The sequence below is a fragment of the Varanus komodoensis genome, unplaced genomic scaffold, assembly GCF_004798865.1.
Source record: "Varanus komodoensis strain SLA01 unplaced genomic scaffold, ASM479886v1 scaffold33, whole genome shotgun sequence".
Classification (NCBI taxonomy): Eukaryota; Metazoa; Chordata; class Lepidosauria; order Squamata; family Varanidae; genus Varanus; species Varanus komodoensis.
The window spans coordinates 1,830,244-1,851,012 of NW_025335817.1; the positions used below are offsets into that span (position 1 = coordinate 1,830,244).

Sequence of the window (20,769 nt, forward strand, 5' to 3'; positions counted from 1 at the left end):
CCCCAGTTGGGCTTTTGGAGGGCTTTCACTCAGAGGGTGTCCATCAGCCAGAAATGATTGAATGGCACATAACAAAACATCTGGCGCCCATTTGGGCTTGTGCCCTGTGTAAATGCTGCTGTTGACCTTTAAGCCCCAAACAACCACCTCTGCCTGGGCGGCCATCTCAGGCCAGGAACATTAGGGTTAGAAGTCCTGTTTGCAGGAGCATCGACGGTCTTCTAGGTCGGCAGGCATAAAAGGCAGGGCCTTTTTAGTGCTGGCTCAATAGACCTGGAACTTCTTTTGGTTCCTTCCTTGTTTGTTTCTAGGTGGTCTTTAAAATATTTTAATTCAATCCACTTCTGTTTAAAAGCATTTATTGATTGATTGATTGATTGATTTATGTCCTGCTTTTTTCCTACAAAGGGCTCAAGGCAGCTTACATCATCTCTCCTCCTCCATCTTATCCCCACATCAACAACCCTGTGAGGTAGGTTGGGCTGAGAATCTGTGACTGGCCCAAAGTCACCCAGTTGGCTCCATGGCTGAGCGGGGACTAGAACCCGGATTGTCTGAGTCCCAGTCCTGCGCTCTTAGCCACTACACCACACTGGCATGGGTAGCATTTTTCAACTTACAGGGCTCCTTTTATTATTTTATTTGCCAGGACTACAAATTGCTCTACACTACAGTTCTTAGTCTGAATGATTTCAAATATACTCTTGTTTTTTAAAGACAGTGATTGAAAGCCACCACCTTGGGAAAATGCTTGTTCCACATAAATTTGAAAAGGAGAGGAAACACAAGGGAACAAAAGAAAACAAAAGTTTGTTATATCGTACATGCAAGTGATGGGAGGATTGCTGAATCCCCTAGGTGGGTGTACTTCAGATAAGCAGAGTCCATCCTGCCGCCTACCACAGAGGGGGCTTCAAAACAGTGGCTCAGGCGAGCAGTCATATGCTAAAAATTAAAGTGCACCAAGCGCACAAGCGGCTCTGGGATTTGGTGCTCAGCAACCAGGCCCAAGTCCACAAGTTCTTTTGCACAAAAATCAATTCTTGGCTTCCTTCCAAGTCTTCTTTTGCAACAGCCTCAAGTAGAGGAACCTCAAGTAGAGGAACAGCTGGTGGCATTGCTAGAGGACTGGAACCACCCTGAAGGCGTGTGGTCCACAGCTTATTTTTAGAATTGTGGCCAAATTTTGCTCCAAGTTAACTTCAGAGGACTAAATCCTTTGAGGAATTTCAAAAGAAGCCAAGATGTTTCAATGAGCTTGCAGGATTTCTCGAGGGAGTTGAAGCATCTGTGCTATCCAAGCGTTTGGACCTGGGTGTTTTCCATGAAGGTTGTGTGTGGCAGTCAAGAGTACGGCGCTAGAAGGTTGCCAGCAGTGATGGCTTCCAGGACACTTGGCTGGCGATGGAGGAACTCCCTGGAAGAGTGCTCTGTTTTGTCCACACGGGAGTCAAAAGGGTTTGCTTGAACGGAGTAACCGCCATCACCTTAGAGGCTTCTCTGTTGCACCGGTTGCCAGTGGGTTTGTTTGTTTTCCACAACTCTAAGCAACATTCCTCGGTTGGCGTTGTTGCGAGTGTCGCCTTTCTATCTCGACTCACGCATCGCACGGGCCCTTGCAAATTCCAGACCTGCTCACTTGCCCTTTTCTCGGTAAACAGTGCGCTGTACTCTGCCCCGGAGCTGTTAATGTGCTGCAGAAACAATGCGGAGAGATAAGCGCCGCATGACGTTTCCCGCGTCGTCTCGGGCTGCACGGGAGGTTTTTCCGGGCGCACGACTCGCATTGCGCCGTTTATGCCCCCGCCGGAGGACGAACCCTCCTCGCGGACTCCTGCTCTTGCGTAACAGGCGCCGAAGCCCCGTCTTGGATCCCTCGCCTGCTCCCGGGTCACGGAGGACAGAGACATTCATGCGCCCCTGGAACTGTGGCAATGGGCATCGCGGGGCTCCCATTGGCCGGGCCCAGGCCAATCCGGGCGCGCCTTTCATTTGGCTGGCCCTTATGCCCCTGCCCGGCTCGGCTCGGCTCGGCGCACACCGTCCGCGCGCCCCGCTGGCTCGTTCCCCGCGCGCTGCCCGCGCCGAGCCGAGCCGCGCCGAGCCGCGCCGCGCGCTGCCCGGGCCGGCGAGAGCGCGGCTCCCCGCTGACATCACGGCCAGATGCGCGGCCCCGCCACGCCCCCGCGGGGGCCCGGAGCGCCTGGCGCGGCAGTAACGGGCCAGCCCAGTCGCGCTGTCAGGATGCAACGAGGCGGCTGGAGGGCGGCTGCCGCTGCTGCCGCTGCCGCTGCGCACGGCCGCCGCTGATCTCGCTCCCAGCAACAGGCTGTTCCGGACGGAGTTCGCTTTGCTGCGCGGGCTGACTGGATGCCTGTCCTCTTGAGCCACGGAGGAGCTGGGTGTGAGCCTCGCCGGCGCGGCACGATTCCGGGAGCCCCGAAGCCCGCGCTCGCTGCGCTGCGCGCAAGTCGTCAGGTGCGTTTGTGCTTGAAGCCACGCAGCCGGAGAGCTTGTCGCGGCGTGAAACATGGCAACCGCCGCCTACTTCGCCGCCGAGTGCCTTGTTTCCATGTCCAGCCGCGCCATCGTACACGACCCGCCGGGGGAACAAGCCCCGCAACCTGTTGGGACGGGCTCGCCTCTGAGCGCCTCGCACCGAGATGAGACATGCGAGGCCAAAGATGCTGCGAGAGACAACGGCGGGGGGTCCTCCGTGTACGCCGTAGCGAGCATTCTGGCCGACCTGAACCAGCATGTCCCAAAGCCTTCCTCTCCCCAGGTGGAGAAAGCGGAGGTGGTGGGCAGAAGGGAGGACCAAAATCCTTCCCTGCCTTGCGAAAAACTTGGGGAAGAAAGTCTCTTGCCGGCCGGCAGATGTGGAGGAGTAAAGACGGCCACACCTATCAGTTTGGTTGCAAGGAGTGAGCCAAGCCCCAAACAAAGGAGCAGGAGAGGGAAATGCTGGCTCGGCCCCGAATTACCTCTGAAGAAGCATAAATGCCACTATGTGGGATGCGAAAAGGTTTATGGCAAGTCTTCCCATCTGAAGGCTCACCTGAGGACCCATACAGGTGAGTGCTTGGCTGGCCTGCGGGCTTGTTTTTCACTGCTCGGTGGTGGTGGTGGAGCTGAAGTTCTGGACAGGTTAATGAGAACCGAAAAGCTTACCTCATAACCGCTGTTGCTGCCATAGCCAAGCGTATACTTAATGAACGCTGGACAGTAATTGCTACCTGCGATTTTTCCTTTCTTCTCTCCCTCTCCCCCTCTCTTTGCTTCTTCCTGCTCTCTTCTAACCTAGTGCCCTATTTCCGGGCATTGTTTCCACTTCTCTGCTTCTGGCATTACCCTGAAATGAGCAGAGCAGGCTGTTTTGGTCTCTGTCGTGTTTCTGATGCAGAGAAGGAGGGCTTTTGGTGCTGTCTACATTGGGAGTGTTCTGGTACTGTTGACAACAAACTGTACTGAGAACAAGTGTGTTAAAAATGGCCCAGAAATTAAATGCATTAAAAGCAAAGGGATGCAAGGAACAGAACCCATAAAAACACAGAGAGAGAGTTAGAGTTAGAGAGAGAGAGAGAGAGAAAGCGCCAAAGAGCAATCTGCACAGAGAAGTGGAACAAATAGTACTTAAAGCAAACTTCAGATACTGCCTATATGTTCTCAAGGTTCTCTGCACTTTTATTCTGTACATTTTCACATGGAGGAGAAATCCCCTTGTGGAAACCACAGCCACACCGAGTAACCGTTAATCAAGGGAATGGAAGGTTGGCCTGCCAGGAAGTAAATGCCCGTTGGGTGTCCCCCTCTCTTCCCCCATATATTTTGTTTTTCAGTTTGTATAACCAGCTGCTGGCTAGACTGGTTCATGGGGCTTCTCGTGTGCATTAATGCTGAATGACGCAGGGCTGGTCCAAGGCTGTGTGATGTGTGAGGTGGCCAATCCAAATAGCAGCCTCCTCCCACCCAATTCACGCAGGACACAGTCCTCGCAGAATCTCAGCAAGCGCACGAGGCTTCCACATCCCCTTCCATTACCCCGGGAGGGCTTCCGGCCTGCTTATGCACCATGGGCTGCACCGCCCTGCCTCCTGGGCTTCCATATTTAACTGCTCTCAAGATTTCTGCTGCCTGAGACCAGGCGAAGTGGCTCCCTCATGGTACAGCCCTCCCTGGGCCGGCCTTCCTCCCATTTTGTATCCCTGTCGAGTACGGCTCATGCATCCGAGTTTTGCTTGCCTCGAGCAGCCCAAGAGAACGCGGGAGCGTGAAGGCCGTGTGGCTCAAGGCGCATGTCTCTTGCCAAGGTGCCATGTCCCCAACGGCGAGACATCTTGTCCCCGAAGGCTTCCCTGCACAATTGCAGCCCGCTGGCTCGAAAGGGCGTTACTTCCAAGCAAGCATTCTTTGCATTGCTGCTCCTGCCACACTCCCTTGCTCCAGCTTTTATGTTTAATGAGGAATATTTATCCTCCCTTTGCACTCCAACTTGGCAGATTTTCCATGGATCACGCCCCAATCCGTTCTTGCCCAAACTTCTCCTTTCTTTCCTCTTAAACATGGAGACAAAAGGATTTTAGGCTCATAAAACCAATGGAAACTTCGGCAGAGGAGGCTGTTGGGGGAAACTCCTCTCTTTGATACTGAGAAGGGCGGTTTGGCAGCTCGTTCTCTGGGGAGAGGGAGGGGAGGAAAGCGTCCGCAAACGTCATTCGAGAGCAGACGGAGCAACCAGGAGTCAAATGGGGACACGAGCTTTCAGCCACACTTTCTTTGTTATTGCCGTTTTTTTCAGTGCTAACCGCCTTCCTTGCTCTGTTCTCCCAGACTGCAAGCTTTGGTTGTGCGGCTGGTGTAACTAGTTGGAAAACAGAAGTGGCGAGAGGGTTCAGTGCAGGAGAGGCCGATTCCCAAAGGTCTCCACGCGGCTTTGTTTAACACTTTCCCAACCAGGCAAGGCCCTGCAGGGAAGCTGGGAAGGGCCCTTCCCTGCGCGGTTTCAGAGGGGCAAAAGGCCATCTGCTCATCTTCCTTTATGGCAAAAGGACCTTGCAGTCAAGGTCAAAAGAATTCTGCCACCCCTTCTTATTCCAGTGGGTGTGTATCGCGGGGAGGAATTGCTCTGGGCAGCCCGGGAAGCCAGCTCAAAAGCAAACCTTGGCAAGAGAAAGGAAGGACTGGGCAGCACTCAGTCGTAATAAAGAGGAGTGTATTTAGCAGGCTTGTAAGTGGTGGCGTTTTCTCTTGTATGGGGAGCATTTCTCTATTACTGACTCAGAAAGAAACCTGGTGAATAGGAAGGTGTATATGTGGCAAAATCCGCTTGGTGGTTGGCCATTCGGAGCTAGTTTTATCCCAAGTTTTGGGACAGCAGCTGAAGCAATTGCCATTTCTTGGAAAAAGTGTCTACCATTTTCTTGGGTTAAAACTTCACTGAGATTTTCCCATTCCTTGGCTGAGTTATCCGGAAAGTTCAGTGGGCATTCCCAGCAGAGAGATCCTCTTCCACGTTGGGTGCCATGGTTTTGTCAAAATTTCCTCTTCAGGGAGAGGAAGTCCTTGAGTTGGGAATCAGCTACTGAAAATGTTCACATGTGGAGAAGACTGGATGTTTGCCATTCGGTGTTTTTGGGGGCAAAAACAGAAGTTGTGACAACAGGATGGAATATTTTCTTTTATTCCTGAGAACAGACTTCTCCTTCTGCCAGAGGTCGTTGTTCCCCTGATAAGTTAGTGCTTTAGCACCCTTGTTTTTATCTTGGCTAGAACATTCTTCAGCTTCAGAGTGGGCCCAGCCTATCAGGAATCGTACCGAGCAGGGCCTTCTCTGTGGTGGCACCCAGACTGTGGAATGTGCTCCGCAGAGAGGTTTGCCCAGCGCCAAGTTTCGGTGCCAGGTCAAAACCTTTTTTATTTAACTGTTATTTTAAAAGTTAGTATTTTAATGCAACAGTCGCATTTTATTGGTTATATGTTCTTCATGGTTTAGATTGTTTTTAATGTATTTGATTTTACTGATTGTGAGCTGTCCCAAGATGCCCTGCATAAGGCACAGCATATAAAAGTTTTAAATAAATAAATGTCACTGAGGTCGGATGTTGCTCATGACATGATGCTAACAGGTGGCTTTCAACAAATCTAATAAAATAAATAGATAAAGAAATGAGATTCCGCTCAAGTGAGGACAGTACTCCTGGGCACGGTTGTAGCCTGTTACATACACCAGGGCCAAGGAAGCTGATCTGAGATTTGGCAACAGTTCCTAAACAGGCGGAAACTTTCATCCCCCTTTGTGGTGATTTGTGGAAAGCTACAAAGCTGTCCATGAAAATTATCTTTCCCCTTTCATTTCAGCCCCAGTTCATGCATTGCAGTTGCCTCAAAGAGGCCAAGTTAATTGGTGCGCATGCTCTTGTGGGAGAGCTCACCACGGAGATCCGGATGCTGTGCTCACCACACCCCTTCAAATGTTCCTGCAAAATGGTTGCAGAGCTCAGAGTGCACAGTACCCTGTGGAAAGTGAATGGACCACGTCCTCTGGCCGAGCTAAGGCTTGCCCCCATAGGGTGGCCTCAGCGTGAGAGATGGCAGCATTTAGCTAGAATTAGAAAACTGTGGTGGAGCATCATGGATTATGCATCCAGGCTGCCAAACAGGCCAGGTTCAGTTGCTGCCGTTAGCAGACAGGTCAATGCAGCAAACAGAAATCAGATGTATAAAGCAGCAAAACAAAACAAAAAACCAATGAACAAAAGAAATCGGAACGAAAGGGCTACTTCCACAGGACATATTCAACAAGCTAGTTTTTTAAATAGACCATTTATCTATTTGTTGTATTTCTATACTGCCCACAGCTGAGAAACAGGAAAGCCAAGCTAAAAGGAAACTTAGTTACATCCATCTGGCTGCTAGACAACTCCCCATTTCTAACACCTGGTTACACCCCAATGCTTTCTGATGTACCCAGACCTCTGCACTTTCAGTGCCTCACTTCCTTTACCTAGTAACTGTTTAAAAAAACAAATGAATTAACCCTTCGCTTGGACTTGTTTGTGCCACCGCTATTCCAACATTCTCCCTTTGCACACAGTTGCACTGCATTGTGGCATTTGAAGTCTCCATCCGGTGCATGGACGTTGTGCGTGCAGTTATGATTTTGTTGTGTTTCATTGCATTGTTTTAACCTATTTGAATCGGTTCCGGAAGCCGTCTTGAGTGGCATTTTTGCAGAAAGGAGCAATGTAGGCAAGTTGTAAGTATAGAAGAATCAGTGGGAAAGGGAAGCTATAAAATGAGCGTTTGCACAAAGATCCAGGCATTTCTGCTCTGACAGAATGGTAGGCCCTTAAGGGGAACCTCTGGCTGAAGTTCTACACTGAAAATGCCACTTTTTGCTTGCACCTCTCCATCTTGCTCAAATATGAAACATTAGGATTTCAAAGGCTCTGTGGAAACAGGGAGTTTAAACAGGCAGAGGGAGATGTCTGGGCTAGGACAACATGACCTTGGGAAGATGCTGGGAAGGGAACTTGGTCACAACTGTTCTCAGTGAGGTTGGGAGGTGGGAGTTGTTTCCTACTTGTGCTTCAACGAATCCAAAGACATCTTCGCATTTTTGGAATTAACACTGATTTGCACGAAACAAGGGCAATACGTGGCATGAATGCCACAGTCTGCCCAGGGCAACAAACACTGACCAGCACCCCCAAACGCCAGCAGAATCCGTCCCTTGCTCCGAGAGCCCCGGCGGCGAGCCACTACCGATTTCTGTCCTTGGGCATTTCAGGTCCTGCCTGAACAAGGATGTGCCAAGCAGGGCTACTCACATGCTTCGCCAGACTGGATAGCGTGCGGAGGTTTTATATGACAATTGCAAGTTAAGATAAGCCCTGCAGGCTATATAGGCAAACTACCCCATAATGACAGATTTTAGGGAGACGGAGTTGCATGGGGCAACTTTTCTTTTTCTTTGTTGCTGCTGTGCTCATAAACAGCATTTTTCCCGCTGCGAGATGATCAAAGAGACATAAGCTCACTTACGAGAAGGAGAAAGAGGCTGGAGGCTGGGGTGAGGGGAGTACCTGGTGTACACTGTAAACATTCGGGAGCACAGAAAAGCATATGAGCTGGCACTGAGCACAGAATCCGACTTCCGGTGAATTTCAGCTTTCATTGAAAGAAAGGGCAGATTCCCCTTCCTTACAGCCATGAAGAGAAGCGAAAGATAAAGCTGGAATTCCTGCTGCTATCTCAGGAGTGCTTCCATGTTTCTCCCACTGCAACTAAGAGACCCAAATGAAATTATATTAAAATAAGAGAGACCGTACACATCTGCTTCATATGGATAATGTATACAGTTATCCCAGTACTTGTGAGATCTGGATCGGGGGTCTATAGAAAAGGGTGTTCCACAGCATCGCCTCTGCCTTCCAGAAAGAGGAGTCAAGGACTCCGTAGGAGAGCCAGCTTGGTATGGCGGTTGAAGGGTTAGATTTAGACAAGACGAGTTCCAGTTGAAATCCATAATGCCTGGGGGCTTCGTGCCAGAAAGCAGCACTCCTGCTACCTTGCCTCATTGGGGTGCTTAAGATTAAAGCAGGGTTTAACAGCCCCCCGAGTTCTTGGGAAATGGGCAAGATCGAACATGGTTGCAATGAGGGCTGCTTCAGCTTCCATCGCACTCAGGCAATAGGAACCTTTGGAAGAATAAGGCCACTGTTGCGAGATCAAAGTCTGGTGGTACTTTTAAATATAGCATCAAATTATAGCCTTGCAAAGCATTTGAATCCCACAGAAGTGCTAGAAGTAGCATATTATTTCATTTTAGAGCTGGGGTAAGCCCTCGTCCCACTCTGGTTGTGATCTGGAGATGGAGCCTAGCTTTCTATACCATCCCAAATACTTGTGAAGTAATATTTTAGTAACATTTTATACCCGGGTTTCTAAATGCCGTTCCACCATCTGGCAAGTGGCGTTCATTTGCATTGGACAGAATCTGCTGGCTGATTTGAAATAGCATTTAGTAGCCCCATGTCATCCATTTCTTTAATTAATCCATCAGGAAAAATTCCATTAGGCAGGAATGTGGGGAGTGGGGAGAGGCAACCCGGTCAGCTTTCATGAGTCAATGTCTCATTTAGATCTCAAATTTGGCACAGCAAATTTGGCAGTCGAAAGGCAGCCCTAACAACCCCAGGTGCAAATGGATCAGAGTTTGAATGGGTTCGCCAATCAGTTTTCGGGCATCTGGCCAGCCGTAGCCTGTAAGTCAAGAGATGGCTCAGTGGCCACAATTTCTGGCATTCGCTGCCGTCAGACTCTGGCGCACGGGCAAACATGCAGCCGGGTTTTGAAAGAAAACAAAATGATCCCATATCCTCCCGGCTCTCTCTCCCATCAACGGCATGTGGCATTTAATTATAGTCCCCGGAGTGGAAAAGGCTCTGTGGAAGAAAAACTTGCCAGCAGGAATACAGGAGCAGCAGGGGGAGATAAGAAACCATGCGGAAGCGTGATTAACAAACCTGCTAAGTTGCTTTTCCTCTTCACTTGCTGCTGTGGATCTCTAGGCGTATGTCCTATCCAAGGCATTAGCTCACTCTGCTTGGAAACCTTGCTTTGGAGCATGTGCTGAATGCCAGTTTGGAATTCGGGCCTTCCTGCTCAGGCAGGGAAATCAGCTGGAGCTCTTCCAGTTTTTTCTTTTGCAAATGTAGTGCTGATCCGCACAGAGCAGGCTTCGTACAGCTGCAAAGGGTTAATCTCTATAGTTCTGGATTTTCCCAGCAAATGTCCCCAGTGCTTGACACACTCATAAAAATAAATAATAAACCTTGACCAGGGAGCAGCTGGCCTCCTGCCAAGCACTCTTCTCTCCCTCTTCAGTTTGATTTTCTCAACAAACCTCCTTTTTGCGTCAGTTCGGTTGCACACATGTTGACAAAAATCCCAGTGTCTTCCATAGGTCAAGGGAAGAGGTACATTCAAAAACACAAAAGAGTTAAATCTAATTCCAGTTGGGAGGATGTCCTATGGAAAGACACCAGAGAAAGCTAGAAACGTTAGCTGAAGCTTGGTTTTCATGGTATCCTAATTTTGCTGGCTTCTCCATTACTCTTGCTGGTGGCCCCCAAGGTAGCTTTGCTTCTGGACCAGCGGAGGACTTCAGAGGCCACTAAGTCAGAAAAGAGGAAGGTCAGACCAATGGGGTGCCAGTGACTGGGAGGTCTGGCCAGCTGAGCCCTTTAAACCAGCCTCCCCCAACCTTTGGCTTTCCAGACGTGTTTGGACTGCAATACCCAGAATTCCCAGTCAACGGCCCTGCTGGATGGGAATTCTGGGGGTTGTGGTCCAAAGGTCCCTGAAGGCCACCAGGTTGGGAAAGGCTGCTTTAAACCAAGCAGTAAAGTGGGCAAGAACACATAGAAGGCTCCTCATGCGTGTCCAAGAGTCCGTCACTCGGATAATTTATGATAAGTGGTCCACCATGTTAATTAGCCTATAAGCACGGGGGCCTTGGCATTTCCCACTGCAAGAACTGCCTTCTCATCTTTTCGGAGCTACACAGAAAGCATCCCTTCAGCGCCTGATCGTTTTAATTTTCCTCCTCCGCTCACCTCTGCGGACTCCCACATCCCCTGGCCGTCGGTTCAGAGACGCTGACGGCGACAAAGTCTGCTGTGCTGGAATGCAGGGGGCCTTCCACACACGGAGAGCCGCTGTTCTTCAGCTCAAGCAGCACTGCTTGCCTCGAGCAGCTGGACGAGTATTAAAAGGCAGCGCGCTTCCTTCACCCCAACTTACTGCTTGGGCGTCTGTTCCGTGTTTGCAGATAGGCAGTCGACAGCCGGGGATATTCGGCGAGCAACATGAAAACATAAAATGCGTGACTCAGGCCAAGGGCAGGTTGGATGATCTATTCATGGCGTGCATTGGAAAAGGAACCGGACTTGATAGCGAGGGGTCCACACCACACATTCACTTTCCATAGCAAACTCAAGTTTGCTGCTTCTTGGCCGGGAGAACCGAGACTCATTTCCGTGCATGCGCCTGTCTCCTTCAGTTTCCATTTTAGGTGTATATTTTAAAACATGCATATGTACACCAAATTATGTATAACACGGTCCATTGTCTACCCCATGTAGCAGCTTACAGGTCGATAGGTCCACAGCAGAAAAACTAGGCGACGCTTGCCCACCGAGTGCTATCCGGAAGCTTTGGACTGCAACTCCCATAATTGCTGGCTGGTGGCCGATCTGGATGGGGCTGATGGGATTTGAAGAGCAATACATCTGGGGGCATCAGGTTGGAGGAAGCTGCCCTGGGCCATCCCACTCTTTGTGTAGCAAGGAGACTGGGCCCTCCCTTCAGGAGCACGTGCTTCCTTCTGCTCCACACGTGCCTGCATGGCACACACGCTGGAGGGCCTGTGATGTCACATGGGCACTTCAGGGTAGATCTAGAGAGGTAACGTGTAAAGAAGTAGTATTTTGCTGGACTCTCAACTTTCAGGAGGAAGTCCCCGCCCGCTCTCTTGCTTTCAATTGTCCTGAATGATAGTGCTCAATTTCACGAGTTGGCCTTTGGACAAAAGAACAAGTTACAAAGGATTTTACTTCCAGGCTTCTGTGTCTCGAACACCCACAACTCCCTCCGACAACCTCTTCTCCAGAGCGAGCCAAATTGCTTCCTATCAGTTCCCTGGCAACATTAGCCAGTGATAATGACAAGGGAGTGCCAGGTGACTAATTAGCTCTGTTAACTTAGCAGGCTCATGACTGAGACAGAGGGCTTTGTTCCCCACACACTCAGAAGGCAAAATGTATCCCAGGAGCTACCTCTGGGGTTGCCCCCCCCTTTTTCATTTTTTTACAAAATAATTTCACCCAAAGGTGAGTTCAGGACTAGTTTAGCAGGTTTACCTCACCTTCTGGGGCAGACTCATGCCATCTGCTTTGTGCTGGGTGCGGAAAGCGCCCTTGTGTACTCGAGAAACCCTTCTCTAACGCCCGGGCCCAGCAGTCGGAGAAGACACGGGGACAAAAACGGGCTAAGATACGTTCTCAGACGGTCTGCCAAAAGCCAGGGCGACTCATTTGGAAATGCATTTCCCACGCAGGGCTGCTCCAGACCTGAATGTGGTTTGCTCTTCACCTCCCCGTGCCTGTGTGGCCCATCCGTACAAGCCAGAGAGTGCACGATCCACTTGTTTCCAGGCCGTACCAGAACGGAGGCGCAAAGCGCAAGTTACATTAAGCGCACATTTAAAGAAAGCAAGCATCTCTTGCTAGATAAAAAGCCATGAGATTCCAACCCAGACTGGGACCTGAAGATATACGGGATGAGCATGGGATTAGTCCTCCTTCCTCTCTCTATGTACGTGCTAAAAAATGAGAAAAAAGTTAATCACCCTCCTCAGCGGGTTTTGTTTGCAAGAAAGGGTGCCTTTGGCATAAACAGCAGTGTGTGGAGCCATTTTGGGTGAAACAACGGAACAGGAGAAAGTGGCTAAGCGCCCTCGCACACACGCCATGGTTCCAGTCCAGATCAAGGCTTGCGCACTTGCCTTTTATCCAAAAGAACAGTGCGTTGGATTGTGTGTGCGTCATGCAAGGTGCCATTCGCCTCTTCAGCACAAGCCAAGCTCAAATGAGCCAGTGAGTTCTCCAAATGGCACGTCAACTCTTGCCCCAGTGCAAAAACTCTGCAAAACGAAAGCAACGAAGGCTTTCCTAAGATGTGAGCTCCACAAACCACAGAGAAGATGGCCAGGGAAGGGGCGAGTGAGGCAAGTCTCCCTGGGCAGGGGTCCCAGTGCCCCTGCCGTTGTCCCGCTCTGCTGTGACTTTGCGAGCCTCTCACTGATAATCTCAGCCCTTAATAAGATTTCATACTTCTCAACACCACGCAGAGGAAAGGCACATGTGTGTGTGTGTGTGTTAGGAGGAGAGGAAGCAAACAATTTGGCCTTCAGAAGATCGATGCGAGACAGCCATTCGGAACCAAGTGAAGAGAAAGCATTATGCTCACTTTTCCCAGGGCAGATGTCGTCTTGGTCTGTTGTCGGCACCGTACGGTTGGGGCATGCCCAAACCTGGAAAGAGCATGCGTTGGCCACGTGGCTGGCATCTCTGTTTTATAACTCTAAGCAGGATGAACCTTCCCCCTGCCCTGTCTCCATTCCACATAATCCTGGATCAGCCGTCTGGTTGCGAGATACTGCTGACGGAGCCAAACGGAGAGGAGAAACCACAGTCCAAATTAAGGGCATCTTGCACGATCTCTCCTCTGCCTGCTTCTCTATTTCGGTTGTTTACTGGTCACCCTCTTGGCTGCCGGAGCCGAAGCTCACGTGGTCGGTGAGATCATTATCTCACTCTGTTGTGGTGGGACAGCCGTCAGACAATGAAGGTTATTTAAGTGCAGGCATAGAGACCAGACAAAGGTATCCTGTGCTTGGCAAAGCGTGCCGCTTTAGCAGTTCTGCGCACGAGATCCACTGGGGCTTAAAGGAAGAGTTGGAAACATGAACCAGAGCAGAACTCTCCGGATATTCTGGTGCTGAAGACAAAAGCGTCTGACTGGGTCCTTGTTTATTATGCCGGCCTGTAATCCAGCAGAGCTCTCCTGCAGTGGCAGCATGGAAGCAAGGGGTGGCCTCGTAAAGAGCAGGTGTCCTTCACAGGTAGCGGCACCGGGCAGTTGTCGTGGGCTGCCCTGGAGGCAGGGGGGAGCCGTACAGTCCGCCACGTAGGCCTGTGAACCAGCTGAAGCTGTGCTGGGGCCATCACCAAAGCAAAGTGCTTGTTGTTTCCCCCCAGTAATTGGTACCAAGCCTTGCCACACCCTCTTGCTCTGAGAACAATGAAAAGCCAGCATTCATTAGGAGTGCTTTTGTCGAGTTCATGGGGAAATAGTTTCCCGGCCAAATAAGCAAAATACGCTTTCTTGGGCCCCCCCGTGACCGCCCCACTTGCACCCCCGCACCCGCGTGTACGTGCACGAGGCACGCGGAAAATGCCCCGTTCGTTCTCACGGCAAGGGGCTTTGTGATGCAGAACGCAGGAAAGCTGCAGCACAAGAAAGGCGCTGATCGCCGGATTCTGCCAGCTGTGGAAGCTGCTCCCCGAGAGGTTTCATGCCGCGGAATCGTAGACAGGGAGCGGCATTCACGTTGCACCCCGGAGCCCTCACGCCTGCCGTGCCCCCCCCCACTGGTGGCATTTAGTAGGTACTGCACGGCCTCAGAGTACCACTCCTTATCTTATCGGGGGAAATAATCCCGTTCCAACAATGTGTTTATTTTTAAATCTCAATGCACATCTATTTCTGTTTTATACCGATTTTTTTGTTTGGGCTGGTTATTGTGGACCCTGCTGGGTCCCTCCCGCCCACACACAAAGCGCTCCTAATGGGCCTCGGATGCCGGTTGCCAGTCTGCAGGGAAGCCGTGGAGCGTGGCTGCTACCGAAGCGATGCGCGTGAATCAAGTTCTCCTCAGAGCAGCAGGGTCCTGGGATGCAGAGGAAGACAGCGCTCCATCCGAGGGGCCCTGGGGCGTGTGACCCAGCGCGAGAGAGTGAAGCACTTTGCAAGGCTGCAGATGAGGATCAGAGAGAGCCAAGCAGGTTGCCGGAGCCAGGCAAGGTCAAGAACAAGGTCGAAGGAAGATGGTCCAGAAGGGAGGCAGGTGCGCCACGAGTTCTCCTGGCGCAAGAGAACGCTCCACCGTGAGAGGTGCTTGTGGGCCTAGAGGTGGAGACTGGGCCCGAGAGGCAGTGTTTACTGCAGCTCAACGGATGCCTTTGGCGCAGGGAGTTCAAGCGGTCCATTTTGCAGGAGGAACCGTGTGGGGCCGGCGCTTCCATGAGCCATGGCGAGGTCGGAGATCAGACGGCAGGTTAAGACGGGAGGCAAATGGGGCCGACGCTGCCACCCCCTCCCCACCAAGCAGCCGCACGGTGGCTGCAGAAAAAAAGGCAGATCGCGGAATTCCCTTTGGGTCCTCTGGAATGGGGTGAGCTGATCCTTCTCTCTAAAGAAGTGAGGCACCCTCAGAGCAGAGCGTTGTGGGCGAGGGGGCACATTGGCCTCCGTCCTTCAAACCCTGAGGAGGGGGAGAGCTTGGAAGTGTGCACGTTGCTACTGCTAATGCAACCCTGAGCGAGCCAGCTGGGAGCTGGGGGTGCGGGGCTGGCCCCTTCAGATGACGCCTGTCTTGCTCCAGCCTTGAAACAGAGTATTTGGGGCTAGATCATGCTGCGCTAGCTGCACTAATGGAGGCAGAAGCGACCTTCTCGGGGCACATCTGAGGGGCCAGAATCCGATCACACACACAACCTGCAGATCCTAAGGTCTCCCAGTATCAGCCCCGAGGATCTCTCCAGAACATCCGCAACACATCCATGTCTGTGAGATTGGCAGGGATGGGTGAGGGCCTTTTAGGAAAGCTTGTCCACTCTGACCGATTTCTTAGCAAAAAGTCCCTGAGAAGCTCCAAAGGAATTCTGGGGGCAGAGTGAAAACTGCTGGCGGGGAAGGTCCCAGGTAACAGGTACAGTAGAAGCCACCTTCGGTTGAACTTCAATGCCTCCCAGCTCAAAGCACATGACCAAGAAACCGAAGTGCGTTCTTTATACGGGTTCCTGTGTGAAGTGGTGTGGGGCAAGGCGGGTGAGGACTGGAGACGGGCAACTGTCTGCCGGCACACGGCCTTCCTCGTTGAGGAACCGTCATTCACCCGCCGTGGAGCCCAGGAGCACTGCCAGGTAGGAGGGACTGCCGCAGGCTGCGTGGCGCATTGGGAGAGCAGGCTGGGCCGCCTCAGCATCCTGTGGGCGCTGAGAATGTGCCCAGGAGCCCACCCCCGCCTCCCCCGCAGTTGTGCATTGCACGATAAGGGGCGAGAGAGTATCGGAGGGGGGTGGCCCGCCACTGCAGATGATGGCCCCCTTCCCGGGCAATTCCTGGTCACTTCCCAAGGGAACGTAGAGCTCCTCAAAGCAGAATTTGCAAACCAACCCTACTAGCTTCTCTCGCTGCTTCCTGATTCTTTGTGCAATGAACTTTGCTACCTCACACAAAGCGTGCCCTGCTGGGCACACCCTCTCTCATGTCCTCAGCGAACACCCAAGAACAATCCCCCAGGGTGTTTCTTTTGCTGCCTTTCCCACTCGTGCGCAGATTGCTGAATGCAAACACTCACACCCCTCACCAAGGCCGGGCGCATACAAAATTCAGAGCCTGGATCTCCAGAACACCCAGGGCCCGGCCGAGTTCGTACAGCAACATGTGGCTTCCCCCTTCTTGCAATTCTGGTAATGCCAGAAACGACAAGCCACTGGGGAGAAACTGGGAATGCCGCCCTGGAGCATGTTGTGGCTGGGGGGACCCCATCCCACAGTCTTTCCCCCAGCGAGAATACCATATAACGCGGCCCGTTCAGTTGGCTGGGCTAGTGGCTGCTTTTGCATGTCATGGCAAGCAATATAACAGCAAGAAAAGTGAACGAGCCCCGGTCACTCTTAATTTATGCTCTGGCCGTTAACGACCTCCTTCCTGCGACTTGTATATTTAGCAATGCCCTGCTCATCTCGGCAACCAGGAACCCCTCTAAGTGGCTCACGGAATACAGAGCCTCCCTTCAAAAGTAGCCCATATTTCATGGCATATCACGCCAATAGGTTTCGCAGTGCTTTTACAGAAAACAAAGTCTTCCTGCAGCATTTCCATTTGATTTCCCACTCGTTGCTTTATTTTATTTTATTTATTTTTTAAGTCCAAATGATATGCTGGGACTGTGACCTTTCTTTTTTGCACATTTCCGGTCGTTTGCCAACGACACTTTTTCCTGCTCAGCCGTGTCACAGCGAGTGGCGAGAAAGGAAAGCCCCAACTCCAAGGGTTGCTGAGAAAGCTCCTTTCCCATCGCCCTGCTCCTCTGCAGTGCGCCAAGCATATTGCAGACCTGCAACCCAGGAGACCGGGCAGCCGCCTAAACGGGGACCATCTTGCTCAAACAGCTGGGCGGGAGTGGGGCAGCCTCCTCTGCAGCCACTGCAGCCGGTTTCTTCCGCCCTCGCCAGGGCTCGGCCACGCTCCTGGTTCTGAGGCCGGAGAGGTACACAAGGAACGTGGAGAAGCGGAAGAGGTTACACAAATGCAGGCCGTGTTTTAAAATCATGCCCTGTCCTGATACAGAGTTGTCTTGATGGGCGAACCTACCCCCTCAAGGCTTGTGGACTTGCTTCGCCCACTCCCGAGGCTGCTAAAGAGAGTACCTTAAGCTCGCAGTGGGCTTCTCGCAGGCACTTCTGGAGTGCAGATCCCATCAGCCCTAGCCAGCATGGCCGATGGAAAGGGTGGCGGCAGTCCAGACACTGCTGAAGACACCCAAATGGCTCGTTCCAATCTAAGATGTCGCTCCTGCTTTTTTAAGGCTTTGGAATTGCTCACTGGTCAGATTGCTCAGCTGCAACTTTAGCTGACTGGCTGCTGCCAAGACCTCTTTTAATGAGTTAATGGTACACTTGACCCACAGACCGTACAAAGGATCGGGAGCTTCAGCTTTTCCAGGACACAGTGTAACATCTGTACATGCAGCAGTCCTTCCACAAGTTATGATAAATGTGTAAATGGGGAAAGAAGGGAAAGCCCTGAGTGCAAAACAGCTCCCTTTCGCTGCCCGGGCCTGCTCAGCTGAATGTGTGGAGAACACTTCCGGTGAACACCTTTTGAAGGCTTCCCAAGACCACGGGGGAGGTGTGGATACCACGGGGTACCCACCGCTCTCAAAGCTCAGCCTCTGCAACGTGAGCAAGGCCCTTCTGCAGTGGAGCTAGAGAGGGCTTGTTCTGACGCAAGTGGCAGCTCTCAGCAGGTCGGATGCGGAGGAAGACGCAACACCGACAGGCCGTTTACCAAGCCATTGCCGTTGTCCTAATATGCCTTTGGTCTGAAGGGCTTCACACGCGTTTCCACAGCCAGGCAAATGTTGAGTCCCCTCGGCCCAACCAGGATCCTTCTAATTTGCCTTGTCATTTCACTTAAAATGTGGTGGCATCGACCTGTTTGCATTCTTGCTCTTTTGATCCCTGGAAGCGGCTTAGAAACGCAGAAGTGGCAAAGTCAACAAAACCATTCAAAACAAAACAGAAAATGCCAACAGAACCACCAGGAGTAAAATACCAAACAACATGACCCAAACGCCTTCCGAAAAGATAGTATTTACCTGATAACTAGTAAAGAGGAAGATAAGCCTCCATGCAAAGTATATTTCAGGAGCTTGGCACCCTGGCATCTCATTGCCACTCTTCAACCAAGAAGGCCCCAAAAGACAGCCATTCACAGCTGTGAAAATCAAAGGCACCATCTTGAATTTGCAGCTGAAGCCCATTGGAAGCTGGTGGTCTGGCTGCAGCTGCTGGTGAGGGCCTCTGAAGGCTGCTTGCTTTGCTTGTTTAGTTCCTAAGCAAGATTCCTTGGCAAGGGACACCCCACCTTCAGGTGAGAGAGGTTTCCGTGGACTTGGGGTGAAGCAGCAACATGTGCTCTGAATTCAGAAGGGCTTTGTCCTTCAGATTCAGTGGCCGCTTGCTATTGGGAACAGGGCTGCCTTAACTGGTCTTACAGGCCAGGCTTTGCACATCTCCCCGGCAGAGCTTTCCACTCAACCCAGCGGCAGGAATTTTCCTAGCTGAGGGTGTGGAAATGAGGAAGGGACACTCTGGATTCTGGGTTCAGGTTGACGAGGACAACGCAGGTGAATTAACACGATTTATACCTGCAACAGACCCCGAGGTCCTGTTGAGGGCAGGCAGGTGTCTTCTGTCACACTGGAGGGCCCCGTTTTTCATGTTTTGTCTATCGTGATGCCCAGTTTCTAGACACAAATGCATCTTAACTTCCCTAAACTTTCAAGGCAGGGAAGGAATGCCTAAGAACATGTGTTTCCCTAGCCAAAACCTCCTCTGAGCTCTGAAGGAGATTTCGGAAGGTCCGGGTTTGCAGGCTAGCCAAAATGCTGCCTGCAATTTGACACACGCAAAGAACATGCAGCTTGCATGGACAGGGTGGGACCAACCCTAGCAAACCCATTTCCTTGGTGCTGAGAGCATCTGGAGGGGGGATTGGAATGCTTTGCACATGGTGGGAGGGCAGGCGGCACGGGCTTTGCACGGGGATTCGGCTGCTGAGGTGCGGGCCCAGGGATCTTCCCCTGCTCCATCTGGGAACAGCTGGAGAGCTTCTGGAAGAGCTCTTACTCTCTCGTGGGCTTCACCCGTTCGCTTCCCCGCATGGGCACAGGGGAAGGAGCGAATGCCAGCCGGGGCCTGGTGGAGAGCTCTGTCAAAGTAACATTCGTGGGAATGCTGCTACAAGCCTGCGTCCTGAGTAGGAGAAAGGGGAACTGAATAAGGGGAGGTTTCTGGAGCAGACGCTTGGATGGAGACCAGATGGAAAGAACCTGGGGGCTGGACTGAGCCCTGGGGGTCCCAGTTGCCTCCAGGCTGGTGCGGATGTTCTTCAGGTAGTATCCCTTGGCCACCCCATGTTTTCATGCACACAGAGAAAACTCACTTTCCCAGCACCACCATGTGGTTCTGCAGAAATCTATACAGAAATTCAGCCTCTGGGGGAAAGAATTCAGAGTGCTTGGACAAAGCATGTCAGGGTTTGAGGATTCAGTACTCAATGCATTGTCTCGAATATGAGGAAGTTGGTTTGAAAATTGTTTGGCCTTGATTTCTTGGCTGGCATTGTGAAGAACACTAGAGGGAAGCGATACTCCTGAATCACAGCCTGTAACATAATGGGGTCTACTTGTCCTGGTTTTATTCTTTTTCACTTCCGGCAACTCCCCTTTGCTATTGATACATCTGTATGCCACTTTGCCCCATCAAATTTGAAGTGCCAAGATAATGAACTTTTTCCTTGCCTAAAGAGTGTATGAATTATTCACAAGTCCATACATCTTTAGAAATAATCCTCCAAAAACGCTACATTTAAGAGGAGCACCTCTTAAAAAGTTAGGATGGGAAATTTTGTTGCTAAGGTACTGAAATATTTGTGAGCCCTGAAAAGGTACCTTCTAGGCTTCCTTCTCGGCACGTAAACTTGCTTTTCCTCAAGGCTTCAAGTTTGCTCTTTGCATCAGTTCAGTGCAACCGTAGCCAACAGCAAAACTAAAAAAAGATCCAGACTGGAAATTGTTCTACAGCTGTCAGGAATGGGCAGTTCCCCAGGCTTCAGAAATATGTGGTGTGGGGGAGAGAGTGTTTGCTTTGCTTTGGCTCCACGAGAACAAACCCCTTTGGTTTTCCTGGGTCAAACAAGTTGAGATCATTTATCTGGCTTGCAAAAGGCCAACTTCGGAGTCACTCCATATGGAACCGTCCAATATTAATGAAGAACTCTGATGTCAAGATGGCATGACTTCATTAATATTTGCAGAGAGCACGGAAAGGGGAAGCTAGAACTGCTAGAGCAAATGAGTAATTCGTCGGATGGGCAGGCATGGGTGAGGCTGCATTTTCTAATTTTTCATGGAAAAAACAAGAGGAGGTCTTCCAAGCCATCTTTCCAGCTTCAGGGTGGCGCAGATCTTGGAGTAAAAAACAGCAACGCCAATAGCAAAGTTAAAACTGAAATTGGGCCGTGATGACGCATGGGTCGGGATTTGTATGTGTTGGAGACTTGCTGGGTTTTTACAACTGTACAGGGAAGGGAAAACCCAAAGATAAATGGATATTTTAAAAGGAATAAATA

The 20,769-nt window shown here is 51.2% G+C and overlaps 1 protein-coding gene across 1 annotated transcript in view; it reads left to right on the forward strand.

The window, feature by feature from the left end:
• Positions 1 to 2,232: 2,232 nt before the first annotated feature.
• The window catches only part of KLF13 (Kruppel like factor 13), a 33,709-nt gene continuing 15,172 nt past the window's right edge, over positions 2,233 to 20,769 (forward strand). The window contains exon 1 of the mRNA XM_044438713.1: positions 2,233 to 3,074. Within this exon, the coding sequence (XP_044294648.1) occupies positions 2,531 to 3,074 (544 nt within the window). The 5' untranslated portion in view covers positions 2,233 to 2,530. The remainder of the gene's footprint in view (positions 3,075 to 20,769) is intronic.